We start from the raw sequence: 22,587 nt of genomic DNA on the forward strand, positions 1-22,587 counted from the left end.
TTATTTCCAATCTGAATCAAACCCAAAACCCGGCCATGCTTTTTAACACTTTCATGGAAGCTCAAGACGGACAGGACCCAGGGACCATACCCGAAATACGCTGCCCAATGCTAAAACGAAGAGAAAAGTAAGAATCGGCAGTCGACCTTCACACTAAATGTAAGCCACTTTCCAACTTTCAGGCACCCATAGATAAGAAAACGAGCCTAAGAGCTACAGTAGCAGCTCCTGCGCCTTTAAAAAATATCTGAAGGAGTTTGAAAGGTTTAGCTCCTGCAACATTTATCAGGGCGTGAAATTAGCAATTGCTAGAAGCCAAATTGCTGCTTCTTATTTAATTTTGCTGCTGAAAGGTGACATTTAATAGCTGATCTTTGCTTCCAAGATGTCTAAAGAGGGTAGTGCCATTCTAAAATGTTACTGAGAACTGGTTTTGCTGAGCTCCACTTCAGTTAGTTCACAGCCTAACAGCCAGCTGAACGACTTGAGAAAAGGCACCTGACATCTCTGACACCTAGGCATTAGAGGATAACTAGATATTACCAGTTTTAACTGTCTATTCCCATTCTGAATATTGTTTTACATCATGGTCACATGCATTAAAAACATTTAATTTCATAATTCCATTGTAAAGGAAGAATCAAGTTTCAATACACACGTGCAGCTGACACCCTGTGTACTGGTACTGTAAGGTTGAAGCCATGATGTTTCGTACCTCTTATTTTTTCATTGTTATTGTGATTCAGTTGTTGTTTTTTGACTCATTTTGACCCATTTCTTGGAAAAGCTATTTTCCTCATAAAACAGCTGCTTCTGAAATGTGCGAGAGTGTCTCTTAACCTCCTGATTATGTTTTAAATTCCAAAGGCAAAATAGCAGTAATTTAATTCAATTTTATAAAGCCTAGCAGGCCCATATTCAGTGTGTGCATGTCACATTTGAAATGATGAAATACTGTATAAATACAATTAATTAAAATGTTTAATTATACTGTATACTTATTTGATGTATATGCAAATCATTATTAGATATTTTAATCATATATATATTAATGATTATATATTTTCTTTTCTGATATTTGAATTGATGAGCTTCTATACTGAGATACCACATGCTGAGTAAAGGCTTAGCTGCTGCCTACTATGAACCATAGCTCAGTATTTCAGTCAAACCTTTAAGGCAGAGAAGAGGTGTGATTCTCAAAGTGCGCTCTCTTGGGGTGACTCAATTGTCTGAAGAGAACGACACCCGTCTGTAAGAGTGGGGCTGTCAAAACAGCCCCCCCTTTAATGAGGGAAGAGCCGAGGAGCAGCTGCTGGGGTGAAGATGGGGTGGAGGAGAAACAGGATCATGAAATGAGCAAATGGCTCAGTGCGAATTGTGATGGACTTCTATATATACAGAGGAAGGCAGAAGTGGGCAAGATTAGGGTTTGACCTCCTCTTGAACATTCGTTTTAAGCTCCATTATGTGCTATTTTGTGCTTTCTAGGCCCTTGTCAAATAGGAGTCTGGCTGTGGGAGTCACAACTGCACAAAGGGTTAAATACAAAGAGCAGAATATCACCGAGCACAATCTTAATACATTAGTGTGTCTGCAGATTCCTCTGTCTCACAATCTGTGAAATGCATCATCTAAATGGCAAAAGTGGTTAATAATGTTTATCAGGGGCTTTTCTCGTTCCTAAGAAGATTCAAAGGAAAAACTTATTTTCAAAAATTAAAAAAAAACAACAAACAAAATACCCTGCAACAGCTTAGATGAAGATATTTTGAAAACTGAGCCAATCGCTTTAGGCAGGTGTTACATGATACTCCATTAATATAGGTAATTAACATTAGCCACCATTTTAATTAACATGCAAACCTTAATTAGGAAATCATTAAGTAACATGAAAAATCTGATCTTAATGCTAAATCCAAGACTGCTGGTATCTAAGCACTCACATGTGCCGTCTTTTAGCTGTGGAAACAAATTTTTAATGAAGTTTAGGTTATGAAGAAAATAAAACAGATTTTCAGGGTATTTTTTAGGAAAATGAACAAGACTACAGGCAGTGAATCACAGTCTTTTGTGATTTCCTGTATTAGTATATTCATAAAACATGTGTGCAGAAGAATCTGTGGCATCTGGAACCCTTGTCGTTTATTTATCTTGCTCCCCTTAGCATTTACAGCAATGGAATGATCAGGCCATAAACGTCTGAGCGCACTCAGAACTGCAAGCCTTTACAAATGTTTATTGTACTTCATCTGCTTGGTTATAAACAGTGAGTTCTTTTCTGCCTTCTCCATCCTAATCTACAATTGTTTTCCAGGTCCATTTGTTGATAACTAACAGTACATCCACAAAATATACAATAGTTTTGTTGTATCAAATTAAACTTGTTAGGTACAGTATAGCATTGCCACTATTTACAGCATAGGATTTGCCTTCTACTGATAATGATTATCATCTTAGGGATATAAATGTTATCACGGCAATCAAGGACACAGTCTGTTTAAATAGGTACTAGCTGCAAATCATCAAATTGCCCTCACCCCAAACTGTTCATCACAAGAAAAATCCCTGCGTATGGATTCAAAGCTGTGTATATACTGTAATAGCTTATGACAAAAAGCAAAGTTGAATGTTAATGTGTTGTTCTACGTGGATGGTGGTACCTAACCTGTAGGTCTTTCAAGGCCATTTTTTAAAAAACATATCGTCACTGTCTGTTAGCCAACGCCCGGTCCTGACTAGCTGGGGTTTCTGCAGGTTGTCTAGGTCTCTTCAAAGCAGCAGCACCTGAAGAACTCAGAGAAGGTGTTAAACTGGTCCCAGTAAGCCAATAAAGAGCTGAGCCGCAAATCAGCCCGTCAGGACCAGAACTGCCTACCCCACCATTAGAGAGTCTAACAAGGGCTCGTGTTGATACTGAAATCAAGATATTGTTGGGAAACAGAACTGTGTCTCATAAGCTGTCACAGGCAGCAGTGAAGGTTGAGAGTTTCCGTTTAAATTGCAATACCATCACGGAGCCTCTCTTCTAAAGCGTTCTGTTCTCAAATCAGCTGCTCAGCTCTTGAAGAGAACCTGTTCGCAGCTCCCCGCGGGTGAAATCGTGATCGGCGCACCTGAAACAGAGCGATGCGGATCACGCCATGTTTGGGATGGTATACTTCTAAAGCTCATAAGCTGGGGGTTTGATGGACAAAGCCTGGGGTTGACTTGCAACTCAGGGTTAATCAGCCTTTCACTTGAGGGAGGATGCATTTTAATCAGGGCAGCTCTCTTTGTAAAAAATATTCCTATGTTTAGCACACTACTTCTCTTTACTTCTCAGGTCTGGGTGCGTTGGCTGCCTTCCATCACTGGAGGTGGCCTTACCCACCGGTACTACGTTCAGCACACATCTAGTTTCGAAAGACTTTTTCCTGGTCTGTTGCTTGTGTGGCTTGTATGGCCACAATGTTAAGACACTTCGGGGAAGGCAGGGGGGAGAGAGGAGGAAAAAAATGAATGAAGTGGCTGCTTTTAAAAGGTCGCGGTGCTCTTCTTGGCAATCACAGAAGGAAATTGATTTTAGTAATAAGACAAAGAAGCAATTGTAAAGATCGATGCATAAAGCTGGAACATAATGTAAGGGTGAGTTTACTATTTCATTAACATTAGGACAAAAACCAGAATTGCTCACAATGACAAATGCCTGAGAACATTATATACACATTCCAGGTAAGTGCTTCAGGCCAAGTTAAATTCGATTTCTCTGCTCCATTGTATTTCTATTTATTATTTGTTGTATTTGTTCCAGCTTGTGGAAGTTGCTGCTGTTAAAGCAGAATCGTTTCTACGGCAACAGTGTTCAGGACGGCCCATTCTGCAATAAAAGCTCCACTACACTGGCTGTCCTAGACGCTCTGAGAAAGTCTGGTTTTAAGAGGCTGTTTTCCAGTACGAGCTCATAGCAGACAGGCAGTTATCATGTATCCAATCAAAAAGACATATTTCCATGAAGGCAGTTAGTAATGCATGTGTTTGTTACAAAAAAACTAGGACAATTAATACTTTTTTGGCTCAGGGGAACCACTGTCACTGAGACATCGCTAGAGTGAAGGAACTGAGGGCTTTTATTTGGTTTCAATTAGCATATCGTTAAGGTCATCTTAAAAATGTTATTATAATATTAAAAAGGTAATATTATAATATATGTAAGACATTATGCCTATGGACAGCCAAGAGCTGATGGAGAATATCACATACACAGCACATTCCTGATGGTATTTTAAATGAATTTCATGCTTTATTAGTTAAAATATGTATTTTTTCCATTAAGAGTCAATTCCTTGAAAATGTGTACATTACAAAAGGATAGATTATAAAAAAAGGCTGAAAATTAACTAAAATTATCCAAATCTCCACTGAACATGCTAGAACAAATGGACTCTTTCACATGCAAACTTCACATTTCTGCTTAAACAGTATCAGGTATTTGGCATTCAAGGGGTTAACCAAAGGCAAAGACTTTAACCTTAAAATTGACAGCAACTAAACGGCTCTGACATTGGGTTGCTAGGCTTTATTCTAACCAGTAAGCCACCTTCAAAGTTGCTGTCAGGTAAATGACCTTGTATTTCATTAACTGATAATTAAATGGATTTATTCCACTAACGGTTTTAATTAAAATGCTAGAAATATTGATTACCCCTATCATCCCTACTCCCCCAGATGAAAAAAGGTTTTAGGAATGTTTATTTAGAGAAGAGAGAGAATTAAATTAGATTGAATCTCTAAGAGACCTAAATAAGGCTTCTTACTTTTCTGCTGCTCAAGCAAAAAAAAAGGTTTCAATTTTTTTTGATGTTTGATTAATTATTTTGAAATCCATTTTTGCTTACCTTGATATTTAATTAAAATATCATTTTAAAACATAATTAAGTCGGCAAGTTTAATCCGTGGGGCAGCAGCTCTATCAAAAATTGAAAACTGCCTACAGTTGAGTATTCTGCTGGCTTTATACTGTTAAAAGGTGCAGTTCCCAGACCAGGCTGGAAATTACTTCAAGCTCATTTCAGCCAGTGACTCGGAACAGCGCTATTCTTCTAATGCATATTGGCTGTTCTGCCGAAAGGACAGTCATCAAACTGAGAGCTGCATGATGCTCAAGATACCTCCAGAATACATAGCATGCAGCCCTGGTATGAACTTGCAGGGGGTAGACAGACTAATTATGCATGAAATCAAATATGATTTGTAACTGAGTTCATATGAAGAGACCTGCATTGTTCAAATAGCTCTTTTCCACCCCCCCGAAGAAGCTATGGTTCAGTGTTTGAAATCACAGATTCAATGCTGTGGTAATGGCTCAATCCCCTTGATTGATTTGAGACCGTAAACACTCCTCATAGGAAACTGGTACAAGTCTTGCGAGAAAGGGCAACTTATGAAAAATTAAGGAAGTTTTTCCTAGTAAATTAAGGAAGTGATTAATAGTAATTACACATCCGAGCCATTGATAATTTCAAATACTCTGTTAGCATGAAATTAAATTACCTTACCAGCTATATCTCACCAGAGATTAATCATTCTGAAGATTTTTTTTTATAAATAAAAATTTATCTAAAGCTCTAAAGCTTAATAGTTTATTTAAATCATGGGGGAAAAAGCTAGCACGCTGGACTGAATTATGGATAATTATGGGTAGTTTTCTACAATTCCTTGCAATTATGTGTAATTTTAAAAGTAATTCTTGTGACAAAAATAAAATAAAATGCAAGTGTATCTATTGTTGAGTGAATCAAGGTCAGCTGAGGTTAATATTGAATTTTTTTACTACATCAGCCAATAAAGATTGCATATGTTAGTATTTTGCAGTACGGATACACTGTTTTTTGCACACCACTGTTCGCTTTTAATGAGCCAAAATGAAAGGCGTGAACATACTGGAGGGAGAATTTCACAGTGACTTGAGACAGGTGAACGTCAGGGACAATCCCTTCTCTCTCCAAAAAAAAAAGATGTACAGTACAGAAGATAGGCTTGCTTGTGTTAAAAACACTCTATAAATGGTTACGGTAAATTATACTGAATTTGGGCATGTGTACTTTATTGATTTTTAATTGTTAATTTTCAACTGCAATTTAAATGAGAAGCAAACATAAAAAACATAACATAATCAAAAATGAAATGCAAAAAAGTTCAAAGCCATAGATAAAACCAATTTTAATTATCTCAACTTCGCAAAGCATTAAAAATATATATCTGCTTGTAAAATCATTTCATTCTTTAAAATCCATATATGCCTATGGCTATTGATGATAAAATAAAATATTATAAAGATTTTTACTCTCAATGCAGAAAAAAAATAATTCTAATGGTTCTCATAGGAGGGTGGATTTTTATTTCTTACGTTACTTATACAACAGGACAGTGTCCTATAAAATTATACTTTTAGAAAGAAAATCAGTTTGGAATACTGAATGGTGAACACCACATTTGGAAAGATCACTTGATATTACACATTAGTCAGTGCTGTTGTTCTGAGAAGACCTTGGGGAAGCACAGAATCCACCAGACCGATCTGATTTTTTCTTAATGTGGCGTGAGACACATAGTTAATCTTGTGGGACACAGTTTACAAGAACCACAGCTAAGATGTGGGGGACACACTGTGAGCCGATGGACGAGTTCCATCCAGTCAGTAAACCCCAGGAGTCTTTTTGTGCTGCCTCCTTCTGGTGGTGGTCAGCCAGTACACATCCGTTCTATTACTGAGGCAGGTGGGCAGGTCCTAAAATTCAACCAGTTATGGCAAATCTCCAGGGCACAGGATACATTTGGTGTTTCTGAATGAAGGCTTTATCTGAACTGGCAAACTCTTAAATTCTGCTTTTGCTAGGAATGTCATTCCCCAGTACATACATGATATAGTTCAGGTGAAGGTACAGCACACCTGAAGAAGGCTCCACAGCCGAAACATTGTGTTTTCTTTCTTCTCTTTTCAGCATGGAATAAACCTATTACTTGTTCCCATACATGATATATAAACTCTTCTAAATTACTGTAAACTATGGAATAAAACACTGGTGCACTTTTGAGTAAAGATGTTAAACCTTCATTTCCGTGAGGAAACTAATCAAGTTACAATACATTCTTAATGATGTCATGGTCGATATCCCCTCCTCCAGAGGGCGCTCTAATCCTCTCTAGATAGTCCTTTTAATTATTACTTCCTAGTGTGTCTAGCCAAGTCCCTTATTTAAGTTTCCTTCCCCCCAGCCTTCGGGGCTCAGCTTTGGAAAATGGTTGTCTCACGGCCCGCCTACCACCAGACTTCACGGGGAAGTTTGAGAGCATAGGCCAGTAATAGTCACCCTGACCTTCTGAGCCCGGGGCCTGGGGCGAAGCCCCGTATTCCTTGGTTTGTTTTTCGTGTGTCTGATCCTGTTTTGTCTCTGGATGGATTTCTCGATAATGGACATACGGACTGTTTCCTGATTCTCCTGTGGACCTCCCTGGATTTTGCTGCAATGGATACCCACCCTTCACTTCTACACGGAGCACAGAGCTCCCCCATCATCACTGTGAGCACCAATAAACCTCGTGTGTCTTCCCTCGACTCCGTTCCCTATTCCTTTCCGGATTTGCCGCCTCGCATAGGGTCTTAAAATACTCTTTCCACGGGAGCCTCGCCCGGCAATGGTGTGCTTCCAATTAAAAGGCAACGACCACCTCTTCTAAGAAACAGTCAATTACTTTCCCCAGTCCATTGTTTTGATAAAACTGGATGCATTCAACAGAAGGCAGAACGTAAAAGACCTATTTCACACACCCTACAGGAGGGATGTCCAATCCTGGACCTGGAGGACTGGTGTGTCTGTAGGTGCTCCAGGTCTCTTTAAAGCAGCAACACCTGAGGAACTAGGAGAAGCTGTTAGATTGGTCCAGTTAAACCAGTAACAAGTTGAAATAAACATATGCAAAAACATACTGGCCTGGTCCAGGATCAGAGTTGTTCACCTAGAGATGAATTATTTATGGAAACACAGCGTGCAATCTTCAATTATGGATCTAAACCCCAGCCTCTTTTTTACTCCATGTAGGTGTAAGTATTCCCTCTCATCCTACATAATCTTCAATTGTGAGTCAAGCTGCTAAGTTTTCTTCTTTGTTGAAAATGTTGTGAAATGCTCCAGGTGAGTGTAGTGACAACGAGGTCTGCACTAAAAGCCTCTACAGCAGTTGTATGAAAGAATTGTGCAAGTTGTATAATTAACTTAACAATTGTAATGGCTTGTAATTAATGGAGGGTGGCACAGTGGTGCAGTGTTTAGTGCTGGGGCACTGGGCTTGGTTCTGGGCCTGGAGGGCTATCTGCATGGGGTTTATAAGCTCTCCCCATGTTCGTGTGGGTTTCCTCCAGTTGCTCCGTTTTTGGATGGACAGGTGGATGTAATGAATGTTCATATGGGCGGTTGTGTGTATAAACAGTGTGCTGATAAAACATAGAGGTGAGAGCAGAAAGCAAGGAATCCTCTGGGGGATGGTAGCCACTATTCGTACAGTGGCATGTAAATTTTGATTTTTTTTGTTTAAATAGAATAATTCTGTTGGAAATTAAATAAAATAGAATGGAAATCTATTCTGGATCTCTGTTTATTTAATCTGCGTCGTGTGAATAATGTGTGAAGAACCCATAAGCCATTCTTTCACAAACTGGGATTGTCCACAAAAAGCTTTTTCATTAAAAAACTAAAGGCTGTACCATCTAGGCTTTCTATCAGTTTTATAGATGTCATTGGATACCAAGAGTAATGGATAATAATTAATGTTGACAGGAAACAACAAATGCCAAAGCCACTTTCTTGGCTGACTGAAGTTGGCAATCCTCGTCACTGCTGCTTCTGCTCCAACTAAATCTCGTTTAAAAGATGCCAGAGATGGCCAGAACACTCGCTTTTCATTGCATTCTGTGTCACTGGCAAGTCAAGGTCTAATTCTACAACCTGCCTATTACGTGCCAACACTGAGGCCACCGGTACTCATTTAACTTAATGAAACTCAGGATTTGTTTTTAAAAATGAGTCCATGACATATGCTATGTGCTGCGTGTTGTGTCTGTACCCACAACTACAGTAAATAAAATTGGTCCATTATCAGAAAGCCACTTAATTCTGGATCAAGTCATAGGAGCTGGAAAGCTGACTATGCACAAGGAAGCACAGAGAAAAAGGGCTACCGTCTGGACAGGATGCCAATCACTTGCAGGGCACTCACATAGGGACAATATACAGTAGAAACACCAGAAAACCCTGCCACATGTCTCTGGGAGATGGGAGGACCTAATGCAAACACAGAGAAAATGTACAAACTCGACACAGAAAGCAAATCAGTCCAGATTCACACCCATGACAAGTGTAGTGTGGCTAATCATCATTCCATCATGCTGCCATAGAGTGAAAAAAAGCATCAGAAAAAAAAGACTAGTGTGCCTGATGGACCCAAAAAGCGCTTGGAAGTGGTACAAGTTTGCTGTACTTGCCTTTCTGTTTCTAATTGAAACTGGCAAAATAAAATTAACCATATCGTGTTTTCTGTAGGGAGCAAAATGCAGAGGCAAAACTTCTGCACTGACTGACCTTTCAGTTAGCAAACCAAAAAGGAATGACAGACATACAGTACCTTCTCTTACTAGATAATAATGATAATAATGACGTGGCACCTTAGAGCTCAGTAAGCAGAAATTAAAAACAGTAAAATAAGAAGTAAAAAATAAACTTCACCTTTCATCTAGCTTACTTGGCATGAAAAGAAAAAAAAACCCAGAAAGAACTATAAACCTTATGCTGTTTTTGGATAACTGAATCTTTTTCTGCAGCAACATGGACTAAATTACATTCTAAAGAATAAAATCTCTGCCTGTCCACAGTGGTAAATGTTCTAAGGGGTCCAAACAATCCAAAGTTTGTGTTTTAAAATCACTTTACTGCCGATACAGTTTCAAGATCCTATATACTATAAACTGTGATAGATGTCTCTTGTGACACTAGTAAGTGTCACTGTAAACCTTCAGTTCAGAGACAAATTCCCTGTGGCCCACACAGAATATTTATTTCCATGGGTATATTACATCAAGGAAAATAAATTAAACTGGCAGTACAGCCTTTATCATCTTAGAAATTTTCATTCATTTTTGCCCTTTCACTAATCATTCTGCTGCACAAGTCAAAGAGTAACAAATATCCACCTTCACTGGTGCAGCACATTAGATTTAAAATACAGATCAATATCATTCCCTTCCTGTTTTGCTTGCCAGTGGGCAGGGCAAATGGAATACCTTTGTGATACAGGAGGGAATTATACAGCGCTTTTTCTTGTGCAGTCTAATTATCAGCACACTTTGGCTTTTATGGGATTCAGCGTTGGAAAAGTTTTCTGTTTTCAAAAACGCTTTTTTTTTTTGTCCATGGAAAAATAAACACTTTCCTTTATTATCAATGGGAAGCTGGAAGAAGCTACAAATTTATATTTATTGTCTTTGTATACTTTCAGTGGTTGCAGTCACAAAAAAACAAACCACTGGCAATCTCAGACCACGTCTCTTACTACGATTCTTTCTCCTTACTTCTTTCTTCCTCTTCTGTAGTGTGAAATCATATCCCCCCCCACCCAACCATAAATAGAAGCACTTCTAATCAGCCTACCCAGATTTCAGGATAATATAATCTTTTACAAGTCTGCGCATCTGTCAAACGTAGCTATAAAAACTGAAGGGAAATTATTATGGCTCATCAAAAATACAAAAAAAATCTTGGAGCAAGAAGAAAGTCTTAATGGGATGCTTCGTGTAACCATAAAATTCATTTTCAAAAATATAGGGGCGAAGATTTATTTATTTTATTTCTGACTTCTATTTTTTAAGGAATATATTTCACGACTCACTTTTTCCTTCCCCACCCTTTCCTTCTCTGCTTCATGCACCACTGCAGCTATCTTACCTTCAGCGGTTTGGCTAGGTTTCAGTGAGGAGAGATCCAGAGGGCAAGCATTAGAATTTTATATCACTTCAAGAAGGCAGAGAGAAAAAGACATAGGTAGCTACACTGACATTCATTGAAGGTTCCCTAGGGATGATAACACATGTTTTTGTCTTTCACCTGCTAGGCATGTTAAATCAGTGCAATGATAAGGTAATTTCATCACAGATATTTCATCACAATCTCGACATTTTTATGTTTGCCAGCTCGGCTATAAGCGCTCTTGATTAAAAAAAAGTTCCACGTCTGAGGGCGTGAAAAAAGAGCATGTCTGTACAATGTACAGTAATTTGATCTTGAGCACTTTAATGCACTTTTTAATGTCGCTTCTAGAAGTAATAAATATAAACAAATCAATTGAATATCATACTCTAGCTCTATACCCTTACAGAACAATGGCTTGATTACTGTTTTTTTTTTCAGTCACACTTAAAGTAATTGTAAATACCTGAAACAGTACATTGTGCTTAAAATGCAGTTATTTACATTTTACTGATTTTTATTTCTTCACTGACATTTTGCATGAACTCAGAAACATTCTGTGCTACAGAAAGTGTTTTAAGATTTTTTTAAGTTGCCAACATTTGCTCACATAGCACCTACATTATTGATAATAAAAAGAACAACAGATGCTTCTCTAAGTTTTCTTTGATCTTCTCAGAAGACAAGGTAAATAATTCTGATCAATTACATCACACTGGGAACACATTCAGACCGAGGGAGAAATGATCTGTCTTATGAAGGCAAGCAAGTTTTCCCCCAAAAGTTGTTCATTTCAACTTAAACGAGTCAAACGATTTTATCTCTTTTTGAAGTTCTCAAACAAGTTCTGAGATATGTACACAGAAATCATGGCATTCATGCATTATCAAGTACAGTAGATACTGTAGCTACGTCAGCATGTGTAGGCTGCTTTAACTGTTCCTATTCATGCCTTATTCCAACAAGTTTAAATGTAGGATCTAATACATTTAATCTAGGATACTCCTTTACTGTAGCAAGCCACACTGACATTTTACTCCGATTAAATTTCACAAGAATCAAGGCATCGCCAATTGCAGATGCACAAATCGGATAGGACACTGGATTCATGATCTGTAAGACAAATTAAAGGTCAGTACATTAGTGCACAAACCCTTTGATAATCAAAAGTAATTCAGCACAGAAATCAACGTTTCAACATCTGTCTTTATTTTTACATGTTACAGATTAGGTGTGTTTCAGTTTTGGAATGCTGGAATATAAATGAACGACATGCCGATTTAGACTGAACTACAAATATGTTAAAGGTATAAACATAACAACAATGCTCTGTTATAGTTTTAAGCTTGACATAGTTCAGTGCATTTTTACAAATTACCAACAAAATATTTCTTCTTGCTTGGCTTAATTATTTAAGCCGCAACACTTAATGTAGGTACTTCAGAATGCACTGTGCATTTAAGAAAAGATTGGAATCACCTGTTATTTTATTGCATATGCACCTAATTAGAGGAATGAGCATTTGTTGGAGTTTCAGCTTTCCTACAGTGGCCCCTCTACCACATGGGGAGAAGGAGGACCCAGGTACAGCATGTGCTTCTCTAATAAGGCCTGTCAGGAGAGTGCATCTTCTGACACTGAGTTCCACACTGCATTACAGGAGAGGTAGGCGTAGCCTTCACCAATATTTGTGCCCAGGGACTGACAAGTTGCCAGAGACTCTGTCTGGCCAAAAGCCGAGAGATCTCTGACTAATCCCCACCCTACTCTGGTAGCTCTTTATGTATTAAATCAGTCTCTCGGTCCTGGTCAAAACCAATAAGTCTGATGACCCAAGTTCGAAATGCACTGAAGACCATTGCTGGGATTACTTTTAAGCATGCATCTGCGTGCACCTGTGACCACTGGAGCACATTCTATACACACTAATATTTGCCAATAGCTTCCTTCTCGCAACTCAATATTTACAGCAATGTCTGCATAGAAGCGCTATATACCAGTAGATTGCTCAGGCTTAAGAAAATAAACACTCAGGGGAATTAAAATAAATATCTAAATATGCCCATTAGTTAGGACTGAAGGGTTTTCAAAGTAAAATGTGTGGTGTTCACCCTCTGTTTTATAAGTACTGGATACCTCCAACAATATTGAAGCAGATTGAAATCCTTACTGTAAGAGATGTCAAGTGTGTATCAGACACGCTGTGTTATTATATCAAAACCTTTCCTATCAGATTATACTTTATTGTATTTAGTTTAATAGGATTCATTAAACATCTGCAGCTTTGGCAGGCAGACACCCAGCAAGCCACAGAGGAAATCAAAGTAATAGCTCTCTATTACATTTCACATTTTCTAAAATTACTCTGATTCTAATAATTGCAGCCTAAAGTATTCCATGTTGATTTTATTTGCTTGCAGGTTTTATAATGTTTGATCTAATTGCCAACTGTTGAATGCACAATAAAAATAAAATAAAAAATCTGGTTTGGATTTGGGAATACAGCAAGCACAATATCTAGCCAAAGTTAAAACAAAATGATATCAAGAGAGAGGAACTGTTCAAAACCTGCTTAGGTTTTATTATTTAAGTCAGTGCGGCATAATTACCAGACATTTTAAATAAATATTAAATATATGATAATATGAATCAGGATCATGGGAATGATTTGATGAAATTTCCATCCAAGCTAAGATAAAATGACTTGGAAGGTTTGAATCTACAAATGTATAATGTTACAATATTCCTTAGAACAGTCTGGCAGACAGACACACAGGTAGGCTGAGAAATGACTTGACATACAGAACTAGGTAAATTCTCATTAATATTTAATAGTTTAAACAAACACAAATATACAGAGGCCAAAAAAGGTGTTGGCCTTGTCAATAACAACATCATCTTCTCAATCTTGTCTGAAAGTACCCATGCATATATTAGCCTGATAATCTCACACATGCACAGCCTCTTCTTTTTTTCACTGCTAGATAAATATATTTCAAAAACAGCTGGGACAAGGTCTTCTTTACTAACAATATCTTAACAACAACAATGTACATCTTACTTGTACAAAACATGTCACTCTTTCTGATATAGTACATATATAATAACATATAAATATATGTTGAATATTTATAGAATAATATAAGTTAATATTCATAATCTGTCTATACAGTAATTAAACCTTTCAAACTGCCTTTGCTAGCTCAGATAGTATCAGTTGTAGGGTTTGTTTTTGTCTTTGTTTTGTTTTATTTTAAAAAAATAAAATCCGTTTATCAATCAGTGAATTGCCTCTGGCTTTAAATCATGCCAAAAGAGACATGATGGTCACCATCTCTGTTCTTCACTTTATAAATTCAATTTTCAAGTTTTGCCTTTGCATGCTAACATATCCAGAACAGTCCAGTGAAAACAGCTTATTTGTTTCTACCCTTAAGAAAGGAAACCCCTAATTACACAGAATTAACAGAATGTCTTGAGCAGAATCCCAAAAGTCAGTGCTTTAGACTCAAGGAGTAGATAGAACACTGGTTTCTAGCCAAGAGGCAAGGAGTTTTTACCGGCTTCAAATTCACTGGTCTTTTATTCAAGTATGTTTACTGCATTATATCATATTAAAACACTTGCCATAACATAAACATATGCATGGTTGCTAAGGTATGCATGGTAAGGTATAGGAAGGCATGATTGAAGTCATTCCACAGCAAAGTCAATGCATGGTGTGAACATGGAAAAAGCATTGGAAAATGCAAGAATACTGCCTGTGCCTGGGAGCCAATGAACAGGGATAGGTGGGTGTTAAGCAGACTGGGCTCCGGGACCTGTCAGCTGCCAATGAGCTTGTGCTGATGTCAGTGAAAGAAGCAGGGTGCCTCCAGTCAGCTCAGGCTCTCCAGGAATGTGTCAGGGGAGAAAGAGCTGTGCAGACAGTGCATGGCCTCCTTCTCCTTGGGTGGCACTGGGGTTGATGTCATAGTAGAAATTAAGAACTGGATGTGCAGCAAATCCAATATAACTGACTGTTACCTTCATCCAGCTATTAGCAATCCTTTTAAGGGTCATGGTCTCCCCAAGCTGATCCCGGAAACACAGGGACTCCAGTCCACTGCAGGGTGTGCAACTATCACTATTGGCTATTATCAAATGAAGAAAATATTGCCCACTTTTATTGTGGTTAAAAGCCACACAGGGCTAATGTTGTCAGTTCCCTTGAGGATCTTGAATACTTGTTTCAAGATCTCTCACGAGTGAAAAAGGTGAACAGCACTCCCACTGCACCACTCTGATGGCAGCGAGGCTCAAAATAAATTTATTCCAACCATTTTCATTGCTGTGAAAGAAACCCCTGCCAAAACACAAAAACGTTTCTAGTATTTTGTATAACTTCAGCTGGTGATAAAATGCTTCAGTGTAAAGATTGATACAGAGAAACTTAACACAGTTCAAAATTGCACACATGTAAGAACCATTTGAGATTCAATAACAATATTGAGATTCAATATTGCTGTGTGTATAACGTTACCTTTCCCTGCACTGTGTGTGGCTATGTATATCATTTCAGCACAATCAGAACATGTCATTACACTGTTGTTTTCCAAATTACATTCTTCATAGCATTTAAATGCTGGCTCATTTGAACTCATTTCAATTGCTTTGGCAATAATCTGTTTTAGCTTCCTAACAGCAGAGGTTACAGTGTTTACAGAATCAGATGCACAAAAACCTTTTCAACCCTACGTTTTTTTTCTCTGTTTGCAGTAAATAATTTGGATTTGTGTTGCTAAGCTTCACAGCTCATAACATTTATTCGCTGTTTATATTACTGTTAAAATCTTGTTCTCAATATTGTATGTTGATGTTTTTCAGGGCTTTATTGATATGGGAATTTTTCATTCCCATGTAATTTTAATGGTTTTAACCAACCTCCAAGCATTTTCCATGCTTTTAAAAACAATAAAAAATTCCCCTATTCTTTCTACTCTAGAAGTGCAAATCTGATAAATAGGATCCAGGAAACAGTCAATTTTACATATGCAAAATATTACAAACTGTGATACTACGGGTCATAATCTTGATTAGGCCAAGTCAATCAATTTATATCACACAGTTTGCCCACAGGTAAGCCTCCACAGAGCTCAGATCCTATGATCTTATTACTGCACATTACTGAGGAAGGTCGCAGAAATTCCTGTCGAAAGCAGCCTTTAATTTTTCGGCAATAATCGCAATAATGATCGCAATAATGATTTAAGTATCATGACTTTTATTTCCTTAAGGCTTCTCCTTGTGCATTTGGGGGAACTGGAGTTGTAAGAATGCTATCGTAGACTAGTGTTCTGCTTTAGGATTCAAGGGTTAGATTGCCTGCCGTGATCCAACCAGCCTAGAAAATATCTAAAATGAGCATCCTGGGGCACACAGGCTGTCTGTGTAAACTCTAGATAAGTCCTGCTTGGCATATGTACTGTATATATTTCTAGGGCACAACACTCAATGAGGTAAGTGTTACAAACTCCAGGTATCAGCATGTTCTAATGTTTGCTGTACACAGTCACTACTGCACCTTACAGGAGACTGCCCACCATCCTCCATTTCCTACGGATTTATAGACTGCTCCGAAAATAATGCAGGCTAATGTAGTGTGGTCATTAGCTGCAGATAAACTGATGTGCCTGTTTGTAGACAGAGTCATAAAGCTCTGAATTTAAGAGTCTGACAGCAAATTAGTTCTCCTGCCTTTAGAACACATTCCTCGCTGCTGTATTTAGTCACTGGACACGGACAGTGTGCCATTCTGAGTTAGATAGCCAGGCTTGACTGAAGAATAACCATGTACTGTCTGCTATTAATTAACTGCACCTAAGTACAAGAGTGTGTGAAATATGGCCTAGCTATAATGGACATAGCTTTCACTGTAGAAATTGAAGCTTTCAATGTACCTTGGCTTCAGTAACAGGATGGTCTTTCAAGAATGTGATATTGTTAAAGGTGTACAGTAGGTGTCCATTTGAATATACTGTAAGTAACTCACATTGAGGGTGAATTAAACATATTCCAGATACAGTGTAGAAATACACAGCAATGTTCTACTGATCAACAAGACTTACACAAACAAAATGGTGTGAAGCTGAATTCTGTGTCTCACGCCCTTGGGACATGCAGGCCTGCAGCCTGGAAGAGCGGCCCTGTGGTTTGTAAAGCAAGCAAAAGAGTTTCACTTTTGGCCAAGAATGTTTCAGAAGTGCCGCTCAAAAAACAGTAGGCATCCGTGAGAAAGGGGACTAGATTGTGTCCTGATCACATGTGCCCACTGCGACGCCGATGTCCACCTACAGGCAGCATTAGCTTCTATTTTCTCGTGTGGTATATCAGCAGGTGCAGAACCCCCCTACTGAAAAGCTGATTACTGGAAAACACTTTGGGCTGCATAATATGAATGTCACAGGGATCCTTGTATATAGCACAGTAAGTTTAATATAGTATTCAAACTAATGTTTTTATTTTCGGTTGCTTGTTTTATTATTTTTTCATGCTGACAGTTACGTTCTTTATTTCTTGTGATGAACTGAACTCTTTGCTTTTACGTGTGTTTAATTAAACTTCTATTCTCATATTTTTGTGTCTTGTCCTTACTGTGGACAGTAACCTTTTAGAGTAAAACTAAAGATTTCCTAAATACCTTAAATTCCAAAAGAACGCCTTCCGCAGTTCAGTCACACTTGATATGGATGTAATGCAGCAGAAGAACACCAAAAAGCACCGTACATTCAGCTTCAAACAAATTAAACAAGCAGACTCCAAAAAACAGTACAAGGTGCACTGTTAAAAGTGCCCAAGTCTGTCTGGATTCTCACTCCTATGATGTTCCAGCAATTTAATTAGAAGAGAATAACTGAACAGGGCAAGCCCCCTTAAGATTACCGTTCGAAGAGCACGCAGTACCATTAAAACTTTATGGTGCTGGCTAAAATAATTCAGAACAAAAAAAATCACAACATGAGCATATGTTTAGTGCAATAATAACAAACCGTTATCGCTGTCAGGAGAGACTAACACAGGTTTATTCACACCTTAATGGCATACAGGGGAAAATGCAAGTATCTTCATAACATAATATATTACGAGAATGACAGCGAGCATTGCTCTTTTGTGTGCTGCTTTAAAGAATTGAATTAATGATCAAAAAGACACCTGTTGTTCTAAGGATTAGTAATTAATGACAAGAGAGGAGCTTCCAGAAAGCAATTTTTAAATATCAGTTTTTGAATAATTTCATATGGATTGTCTAAAAACACATAACATAGCACAGTCTATAATTATGCACAACACTTCTGATAAATGTGTTAGTTATTAGTTTTGGGGAGTTACTTAGCAATTTAATTTTCCCTCTGTCAATGTAGCTGATGTTCAGATAGCATACTAAGCCAGTATTCTCCTTATCTGTGGCGAGACTGTGTATAAGCAAGAGCAAAAAGCTTCTTGAAAAATGACCAGTGCCATTTCACCTCTTGTAACTTATGGAAAAGTGTTATATAAGCATTATAATGCAGCAAGTAAGAACATCTTTCTTTATTTAGCTGAAGAATCAAAAACACTTGCATTGTTATTTCTAATTTATTGGGCTGACACTTCTATCTAAAGTGAACTTACGTGCATATTCCTGGGCATTTGGCTCAAGCACATTCAGTGATCTGGGGTACAACAGGAACTCCCTAGCTGACATCTGAATCCGCAAACTTCCTATTATGACCCAAGAGCTCTCCGGCTACTCCGTAGATGCGGCTACCAAACTCTATAACCATGTTCCCATTCTTACAACAGTGTTATGATTAGCACACACAGAATCATCCACTGTACCTCTTTGTTCTTCCAAAATGGAAAGTGATAAATCAAATTCTTTACACTATTAGCAACTTCCTGCAGACCAATGATGTGGTAGTCTGAGTAGCCTTCAGGCTCCAGGGTAGAGACATGTCATGCCTTAAAAAAGGAGGACAGGTTACTCAGGACCCTCAAGATCCCTGGATACTCAGAACTCTGAAGTTGTGGTCCTGCAAACTTTTTCAACAGATTCTCTTCGGAGCACTGACCCCTCCTTATCCTCTGCAGACAAGTGCTTGTTTATTCAACCCATGCACAGTTGTGAGGATTTTAAACACACAGTGCAGAAAGATTTGTAGCAAAGAATATGACCTTCCTCCCACTACAATGGCCATCCTCTAATTAGGCAATGCATCTGATAGTCATTAACAGGAATGAGATAATGAATCACTTTCTCCCTTCTTTGTTAATTTGCTGTAACCAAGCGGCTAATGGATGTCAGAGCTGAATGATTGCACTGATTATAGTGATTTATAATTGCAACAAAACAATTTAAAAGCATTCTGATTATTCATGTTACACGAACAATGTTATTTGTTTACTGAACAAATAAATATACTACATGCGTGTAGACTTAACACTTCTGGGGGTGTTTATATTTACAAAAATGTAATGATACAAGCTATTAATATTTGAAGCACCACTCCGCATTCAATCCCGATCAAGATCACTCTAGCTGTGAGTATCATGGTTGGAAGTAACTTTCAAGATTGATCCTACAAGCTATAAAAAAAACCATTGGAAAATCCTTAGGAAATATACTGAAGAACTGAAGTGTGAAATGCTTTTTTTTCTATTAATGCCCTAATACAAATGATTTATTGTTTTTCATACTTCCAAAGAATCATTTGCCAAAAGTAAAACTTAAGCCACATTGTGCAAGTACTTTTGAGGGAGTCTAATAGCTACTGACACTTAGCAAACACATATAGTGTTACTGATATTACTGATAGGGAGATTTCAGCCCATATTCGTTAACGAGTAAAACTTTTGAAATACATATTCTCTGGATCAAATAATTGCATCGCCCTGCTTTTATTTATTTTTGTAATTATTATTCATTGCACCGTGCTTGCCTTAGCATTCATAACCAAAATCTTCCCCACAAGTCCTCATCCACATCATGCATATATAACCATGTTTTTCGGGAACAGTTCTGGAGAACTTTCAAACTGGATAGCTTCATTTCTGTTACTCTGTTCCTTATGCAAATAATAATGAAAAAAAACTCCCTGTCCTCTCTTTTGTTTATTTATTTTTACAGGGGAAAAAAGGATAACAGCCTGAGGGAGAGGACTGGACTTCAGTGGCAGCTAGTTCTAAACCAGCCAGGAAATAAAGAGGAAATAAGAGAGTCTTCTTGCCATTTACCTCAGGGCTCCCTGCTCCGCTCTCGGCCTCATGAGACACATCACTCGCCAGGATCTCAGCTTTGATGATCTCCAAGGCTCGCAAAATCCAGCTGTGCTGACGTCTGATCTGCCTCTGTAGCTCTTGCCACTGATTTACAATCATCTGCAGCATGTCTTTGAGACCTTCAGAAACAGAGCAAAGAGAAATGTAATTAATAAGCCCTTATTGGAACTTTCCTGCAACTTTCCAACAAGCAAAATGCAATTAGGGATGCCCATTTACACTCAATGCCACACTTTCCATCTTAAGTCTGGAAAGCTCAAGACAACAGCTACCAAACTGCTGCAGCAGCAGCTTGTAGGGGAACAAACGAGACTTCCATCCACGTGTGTCCTAAGATCCTTAGCCTTAACCTCTTTTTTCTGTTTTTTGCTGAATTATCTAATCAACAGAAACCTAATTCAGCCGGTCTCTCCCTGGGGTCACTGTGTTGAGCTGTTATGTGTCAAACCAGCTGGTCTTCATGATGGCAGCCTCTGTGAGAGAGAGCTGAAGGAAGCCTCACTAAGTATCCCTTGGCAAGATACCAACCCAAAGCAACAGCTTCTCCGCTCAGAGTGACAATTCATTGTTCAGCATTTCAGCCAGACAACCTATTCAGCGATCATTCATAAACATACCGTCACGCTAGCAGGTAGATTTATACCCCCCAAATGATGCCTTGCGCAGTCTAACACACTCCTAACAATCAACGCATACAAACGACATTGCTGTATTCTGTTTCAAGGTCACCTTGAGCTAGTAGCTATGGTAGTTTCATTTATGCACTTTTTAATGAATCTGCTTAGCATATGTTTACATCCACCTGTCTCAGATGACAAAGCTATAGGTTGCATGGTTTCATCACCATCTACACCTATTGTGTACTAGACCTGTATTCTAACAGCTCTCAGAACCAGCCTATTCACCATTATCAAATAGCATAACATTGAGATACATTAAATCAAAGACCCCTAGATAATTCCTTTTTATGATATTTATGGATTATGTTTATCTATTGACTGCCAGGCTGTCATGTGCTGCTTATGCCTGCTGAATTATTACTGACCGGCACAGCTGCTAGGTAACCAGGTATTAGTATCTATGCTGGACATTGTGGATTTGCAATTAATAATCGCACCGTCCAATACAAACTGACAAAGTTGCCAGAAGTACTTCCGTTGTGGGAAGTGATGACTAAAAGCGCATGAAGGCAAAAGAACCTTTTCAAACCTGAGCTGCTGTGTAAAGCCTCCATTTCTTATGGCGCAAGGCTCCGACACTCACTGTTCTACCAAAAGGGAGGATTTGTGACTTTATGAACTCGCAAAAGTGGTTTGAGGTGTAAATTCATGCAATTAAAAGGGAAGGAGAAGAATTTCTGAGAAGCGCCACGCACCCCTTATCCCATCGCTCTTAATTTAATTCCTCTTGATTGATCTGTTCTCAGCCTCTCACCTCCTCCCCTGTGGGTTCTGCTAATCAGGGACCCAAATTCATTGCTGACTGATTTTTTACAGCCTAACCTGGAGAGGCAGGCTCTGAAACATTTAGAATCCTGAAGGTCAGAATATTAATATAAATATTAATAATAAATAAGAGGATTTATAGCCATGCCCCTCGGTGCTTGCTGCCTTGTCCGGTACTGTGCGAGCTTTACCTGATTTGTGGGATACTATGAACTCCAGGAGCTGGCGCCCCTCCTCCACCACGGTGTCCTTCAAGGCACAGTGGCTGTCCACGTTCAGCTTGAAGCTCTGCCAGGGCAGAGGACACAGAGAGCAAGCGATCAGTGGGCAGCAGGGACCGGCAGTGTTCACCTCACGTACTGTGGCTCTCCTGGTCACAGGCTCCCCGGTGATGGGCGAATCGGAACACCATCGCTGGGACCCGTGCCTCCCTCTGCGGTCCTGTGATAGACTGGCCTTCCGCTCAGGGTGAGAGCAGCCATGTGCTTTCATTCCACCCTCCCCACCGCGCTGCTGGGCTGCCCCGAGCCTCGCCGGGATCAAGTGGCTCTCTGATAGCGGATGGGTGGAACTGACCTCCTGCTGCCACTCAGCCAGGCATGTCTACAGCTGTGCAGAAGAGCCAGGCTCACTAGGAATCACAGAAGTACTCAGACACTGACTTAAAAGCCCCATCAGAAACTCTTTAGAAACCTGAAATAGCACAGATCTTCACACTAGAATTGATTTTTCTGCTAAATATCCCCAAATGCGTCAACCATTAAATCAACGCCTTTATTCTATATTTGTTGTTCTTTCAACCGGTTAAACATCTTTCTTTTTTTTGTGTGTGTGTGTGTTAGCCACTA

General features: G+C 38.8%; 1 protein-coding gene across 1 annotated transcript in view; it reads right to left on the bottom strand.

Annotated features, from left to right (window-relative positions):
- Positions 1 to 22,587, bottom strand: part of akap6 (A-kinase anchoring protein 6) — a 107,096-nt gene that overhangs the window by 56,675 nt on the left and 27,834 nt on the right. The window contains exons 5-6 of the mRNA XM_088925537.1: positions 21,931 to 22,027; positions 20,250 to 20,413 (exon numbers count right to left, since the gene is read on the bottom strand). Coding sequence (XP_088781663.1) covers positions 20,250 to 20,413; positions 21,931 to 22,027 — 261 coding nt within the window. The remainder of the gene's footprint in view (positions 1 to 20,249; positions 20,414 to 21,930; positions 22,028 to 22,587) is intronic.

The sequence above is a fragment of the Atractosteus spatula genome, chromosome 9 (assembly GCF_055471065.1).
Source record: "Atractosteus spatula isolate fAtrSpa1 chromosome 9, fAtrSpa1.hap1, whole genome shotgun sequence".
In the NCBI taxonomy this organism is placed as follows: domain Eukaryota; kingdom Metazoa; phylum Chordata; class Actinopteri; order Semionotiformes; family Lepisosteidae; genus Atractosteus; species Atractosteus spatula.